General features: G+C 43.0%; 1 protein-coding gene across 1 annotated transcript; it reads right to left on the bottom strand.

Moving 5' to 3' along the window:
- Positions 1–4135: 4135 nt before the first annotated feature.
- LOC119042840 (histone H2A.J) lies at positions 4136–4808 on the bottom strand. The gene has a single exon (XM_037136647.2). It carries the CDS (start codon positions 4693–4695, stop codon positions 4306–4308), a length of 390 nt encoding a protein of 129 aa, XP_036992542.1. The 5' UTR covers positions 4696–4808; the 3' UTR covers positions 4136–4305.
- Between the last annotated feature and the right edge of the window lie 1480 nt (positions 4809–6288).

Below are 6288 nucleotides of genomic sequence, written 5' to 3'. Positions count from 1 at the left end.
AAATAAGCATTTCTGACATAAAAATATATGTTTTAAGCATCCCAAAATACCTATATTGCTTTTACAATTTAATGAGTTACCACTACTTAAGTTACCACAACTTTTTCAAAATTAAACCATTAAAATATATTTATAAATTATAATCAATGTATTGGAATGATAATAAAGAATATAATTTAAACTGGGTCTTACCAATATTCTTCTCATCTTTTTTTTTTAAGTTTCAGTTGTCACCCTATATACCTTGAATTTCTCTATGTACAAGGCAAAAGTGCATACCCACTCCAGCACCATTAGTAAAGTGAGCTAGCTTGTTGGCACTTGCTGTATGCGGAGAATATAATCAACTTTAAAGAATGTTTTCTAGTTATATATAAAAGTATAAAAGTATAAGCAAATCGGGGGGCATCCAGAAGTGCAGCAGTTTCCATTGTGAAAAAATCTTTATCCCTTTACGTTCTGTCTCCTGATGTCTTTCAGGTCATATCCCCTCATTTCCTTAGTGGCTCCTCTTTCTCTGCCAGACAAATTGGATCTCACAGATCCTCATATCCCCTGTGAGCTGTGGCTGTTTTCTATACATTCACTAATATATCTATGTACATTCTATACACATATTTTCCCTCTGGGTGATTTTGTCCACTCTGACCATTTTTAGTCATGACTCCCAAAATCTTATCTCCAGGCCACACCTTTTCCCCTGGACTCATTCACACGCAGCTGCAGGTGTTGTCTTCTGACTCCTGTGCCTTTGTGTATGCTACTCCTCTGCCCAGAACACCTGTCGTGTCAGTTCGACTCTTACACCCAGACTTACTTGCCACAGGTGCCACTCTTCCTAGCAGGCTGAGGGGCACGGGTGCCTCTATTCCATTACTGTAACAGCCTGGGCACCTCCCTTTCTTTACATGTAGCCTGCCAAATTATAATCGTCTTTTTTTATTACATTACAACCATTTTTGTTAATGGCAATTATCAATCATGATTTACAACATAACATTTACACAGTAAGTTGCTGAACAAACAGGCTCCATTTTTAATCTGCACGGTGCACTTAATAAACCATTAATTCCAAACTAGATTGTCTTGTGGGGGGGGATGCAAATTAAGTTTCATAAGCATTAGCCATTTATTATGCCTTTTCCTGTTAAAGACTGAGTTACATATATCCTGTAATTAGTAAAATAGCCATTAAACTTACAACTTTCTACCAGCAAAGTCACAGGATTGTTAGAATGGTATGTTTACCTATTTCAATAGGTCCCATAACTACTGCTACTCACTTTAAATCCATTGTCCTATAGAGACAAGAATTGTTGCTATTCACTGAGCATGGTTCTGTATGGGAAACATATTGCTCTCATTCACATTGTCTCACTGATTCCTCCCCAAAACCCACTAAAGTAACCTCCATTATTAGGCCCACTTACTAGAAAACACTGAGGTTGAGAGATTTAACATTTCCAGAGTCATCCTAGTAAGGAAGAGTGGATTTGAACCTGTCTCATTCCAGAGAGCTTGAGTCCTTAAACACCATGGCATATGTATGACCTTTCAACTATTAGAAGGGGGTTTGTGAAGAGTTTGTATGTAGTAGGCCAGTCATGACCAATAATGGTGCCAAACTAAACCTTTTGATTCCAGGCAGACAAAACTAAACAGGCCAGTTCTCAGAGGCACAAAGACAAGATTGGCCCTGCGGAAAAACAAAGAACAAAAGTTCTACCCAAGTCACAACCTACCACACTGAATGGCTTATCTCTGCCACAAAGAGTATGTGTGTCTATAAATCCAACTATGGATTATAAATCTATTAAAAATCAGAATTCAGGTACCATCAGTTCTGGTACTGTCTTCTTTGACATGGTCTTGTACTTGAATACTGGCCTTTTAAAGGAACAGCCATACAGTGGCAAGAACTGTTTGCTCATCAAGGATCATAGGCTGAATTGACTTTGCAGGAGGTATGCATTTTACACTGTTAATAGATGATTCAGGTAAAAAAAAAACCAACCCTCAGAAACAGGTAAGATGAGGGACTGATGGAACCTTGCAGCATGGGGGGGGGGGGGGGGGGGCGGTATTTAAGAACCAAAGAACCTCAGGGAAGCAGCAGTGGAGGTGGGGTGGCAATCACTGCACTTTGTATCTTGCCTGTGATACCTTTCTGGCAACAGGGTTAGTAGACAGACTGAATCTTCAGAGGAAAAAGAAAAGTGTTTTTTCTTTTCTTATAAATGTCTTGATGAGCTTTATCCTTATTTCTTCGCCATTTTGTTAATAAGCCTGAAGTATTTCCGGGATATTAAGACTTAAATGTACAACCAGCACTTCATATGTTTTTTTCTTCTCCAGGACCTACCATGCCCCTGAAGTGATAACACTAATAATATCCTAAGAATTGGGCAGTAAAAGCCAAAACAAAAAAGAAAATCTTATTAGTTATGGTTACCTATACCTTAACCTATAAGGATAAGCCTATATCCTGTAGGAAATGGTACTTTTTAATTTACTGAGTGCCTCATACATCCCTAATATATGCAGTAAGTGAAGAATCTCAGTCCTCAGGGTGTGATGACTATTTAATATATGGGGAAGCATTCTGTATTGAAAGGTGAGGAGTGAACAGCTGGACATCCTGTAACCTTCCCATGGTACCCTTGGGATCGATCTCCTCAGCAATTGGGGGGTAATAATCTGTTTAACAGAAGTGTGTGTGGCCTGGCCTTTGTACACCTCAAAGACTACCGCATGAGAAAAGTAATCTCTACATTTATTCCACCAGCAGTGAGAAGACACAAGTACTAACAGAAGCTGAAGGGCAATCCTCTGATATTTATTTATTCATTGTCCTGTCTTTGGTCATCAGGAGAAAAAAACACACAAAAAACAAAAAAAAACTGAGCTCCAAGAGAGTGGAAACCCATTTGGCCTCATTCATAGCTGTGTTCCCATTACCCATCACCTACCACTGAGCATGTTACATATAGATGCTCAATAAATACTGGGGAGGAAATAAAGAAAGTCCATATGGGAAAACAGGATGAAGATGTACTTTTTTTTTTCAAGAAGACTTCAACTGTGACTCACAGGAAAGAGTAATTCAAAGAAATGAAATACAAACTGGGATCTCTTTTGTGGGCCCTGTGGACGATGATGCAGCTTGTGGAAAAGAGTGAAATGGAAGGGTCAACCAAGGACAGAATAGGATTGCTATCGTTTAACTTTTAAATGTGGATTCTTGACCTGAAATGTGTTTCTTCCTGCACTGAAATCGTTTGTCCTTGCCTTTTCTCATAACTCACATACTTATGAAAGCACTTCTGTTGCATTAAGCAATGCAACCCCTATAGTCATTGTTGAAATGAGGTTATTACTTCAGGCCAGTAGAAGAACATTTCAAGCAGGCTATTTGTTGTTATAAAGCAAAATCAAACCTAGTACATTTCCAAAGGAGCATAATATGGCAACAAATCCATTCTGAAGCTAGAAACTTTTAAATCATTTTAAAAGCTCACAAGCATATGTTACTCATGACTAAAGGCACCGCACTGTTATGCAACATGAGTGTCAGGGGAACAAATTTCCAACCTCATGACTCATGCTTCTGTACTACATGTAATACTGGGCGTTCCCTTCATTTTAAAGAAATGTGAACATAAGTGTATGTATAAAAATATCTGATACCCAAACCATGCAAACACAACAGCTAACAGCTTAAGAAACATCTCAGCTGACAGTGTGTTTTTAGAGCCATTATTCCAAGTTGGAAAGTTATTCCACTTTTTGAAAAGTATAGCCAGATAGTTCACTTTTTGCCCCAGACCGGCTGGGTTCCACCGTCCTTTTCCCAGAACTGGTTTTGGAACTGCCCATACAGGGCAAGAGAGCTACAGCCTGGGAAGAGGCCACACAAATAATTTCCCCCGCCGCACCCATATCTACTCTGCCTCCTTTTTACCTTAAGGCGAACAGGGAGAGCTCCCATCTCTGCCCACCTCCAGGACAATGGGTCCCTCCGGGTCTCTTTCACATGCCCATAAAGCCTCGAGGGTGACCCGTACCAAAGCCGACCCACCAGTACCTGCTCCAGAGGTCTCCGGCAGGCCCCAGGACTACACAGCTCTCTCGACAACACGATTTTCACCGACTTTATTGGTCCCCCACACCGGTGGGCCCCTCGCAGCCCACCTCCCCAATAGATCGCGCTGACCCTCAATGACATCCAGCATATTCAAAACCACTGCGGGGTGTCTATGAAGAGGCTTTGCTCAGAAAGCCAGCTCCCCTATGGCGGCGTCAGGATCACTTGCTCTTCGCCTTCTGACTCTCCGTCTTCTTGGGCAGCAGCACCGCCTGGATGTTGGGCAGGACGCCGCCCTGAGCGATGGTCACTTTTCCCAGCAGCTTGTTTAGCTCCTCGTCGTTGCGAATGGCGAGCTGCAGGTGGCGAGGGATTATTCTGGTCTTCTTGTTGTCACGCGCAGCGTTGCCTGCCAACTCCAGGATCTCGGCGGTCAGGTACTCCAACACCGCTGCCAGGTATACAGGCGCCCCAGCGCCAACTCGCTCCGCGTAGTTACCTTTGCGCAGCAGTCTGTGCACTCGGCCCACTGGGAACTGCAGTCCTGCGCGGGAGGACCGGGACTTGGCTTTTGCCCGCACTTTGCCGCCCTGCTTTCCGCGACCAGACATGTTCACCTCTCGCCTAAAACTCCAGGGAGAGAAATATCAAGGATGATCCTGTCCGGGTTTAGGAATGAAACGTAACACACCGGAACTGCCTCTCTCAACACTTTACAGTCACTAGGCAGTGCCTTCCCATTGGACGCCGCAATATTCTCGGCTCCGATAACCAATGATAGGCAGGCTCCACTCCCAATTAGCATGCCGGCAGAGAGACCGCCTACTCCAGCTCTGTCCAATCAATACAGAAAACCTTTGCATTGTGTTGGATCCTTTGAATTTATTGGATCCTGAGGTTTCAGTGTTCACGCTCCCACTCAGGAAACTAAAGTCTTGAGAATTAAGGAACCATGGTTAGGAATATGCGGAAGAAGACATTCTCCGCCCGCATGTAGGAAGAGCTCAAGAAATAAATGCCCCTTGAGGTCGCGCACGGTGTGTCAGACATCGCTGCACCCACTAGGCAGCATTTCTCACAAAGTACAGCGTCCTAAGCAGGTATAGTTAAATAATTCCAGAGCCCGCACTTGTGGCAAGGCACTTGGGGGCAACACTGGTTCTCTAGCGAAATCACAAACCCTATACCGAATTCTGCCTGCCCAGTACCGGGCACTTTGTTCCCTTAAGCAAGTGCCTGGCCTCCTGTAAACCCAGAGACTCCAGCAGTGTGAGGAGCTGGCTCAGAGAGAAGCTCTGTATGGAGTTGGTCATCTGATTTTAACCAGACCAGATGAAACTGGACTCCCCGCACAGCTCTGCAGATCACAGGCTGCCAAACTGGTTTCTAAAGGTTGAATGCTAGACTCAACATGTATGCTTTCTTCAGGGAGGGCAGGAATAAGGTCACTTAGTCAAAACTTAAACATCTGTTGTGTCTGGAGTTTTAAGCCTGAAAAGAACTTCTGGAGTGTACAGATGGTGCAGGCTCTGCTTGGTTGCTGAGGCTGAAAGTCTTGGCCTAGGCTTTGGCCTGGTCCAAGGTCACAGGCACCTCAGATCACATTGTCCATGAAGACTCTGAAGTACTTGTAGATGAGGTCAAGTAAGGCATTCTGACACTCAGCGGTCATGAAAAGACTAAAGAAAGAAAGAAGGCAGCAACCGTCTTTGCAGAGCCAGAGCATTTGGAACAACATAGGGGTTGGTTTGGTTTTTTTAATTAGAAATTACATTCAATTTTTTAAATATAGTTTATTGATTATGCTACTACATGTCCCATTTCCCCCCTTCACTCCCCTCCACCCTGTACACCCTCTCCCACCCACATTTCCCCCCTTTAGTTTATGTCCATTTGTCATAAATTCTTTAGCTTCTACATTTCCCATACTATTCTTACCTCCCCCTGTCTATTTTCTACCTACCATCTATGCTACTTATTCTCTGTACCTTTTCCCCCTTTTCCTCCTCCACTCCTGTTTCAATATTTCTAATTTGAAAACAAATTCAACCAATTCTGTGAGCATCCTGATCACCAGTGTTTTGATCTCCTTTTCTGTGGTTCTGTTCCTGTTCTAGTTGTTTGCTTAGTTTGCTTTTGTTTTGTTTTAGGTATGGTTGTTAATAATTGTGAGTTTGCTGTCATTTTTACCATACATGTTGTTT

This window comes from Artibeus jamaicensis, unplaced genomic scaffold, assembly GCF_021234435.1.
Source record: "Artibeus jamaicensis isolate MK-2021 breed Jamaican fruit bat unplaced genomic scaffold, CSHL_Jam_final contig_233, whole genome shotgun sequence".
Classification (NCBI taxonomy): domain Eukaryota; kingdom Metazoa; phylum Chordata; class Mammalia; order Chiroptera; family Phyllostomidae; genus Artibeus; species Artibeus jamaicensis.
The sequence above is the reverse complement of the archived record's forward strand: the minus strand, read 5'-3'. Positions and strand labels throughout refer to the sequence as shown.

Coding starts and splice junctions, on each gene's coding strand:
- LOC119042840 (XM_037136647.2), bottom strand. CDS start 4,695: ATGTCTGGTCGCGGAAAGCAGGGCGGCAAAGTGCGGGCAAAAGCCAAG.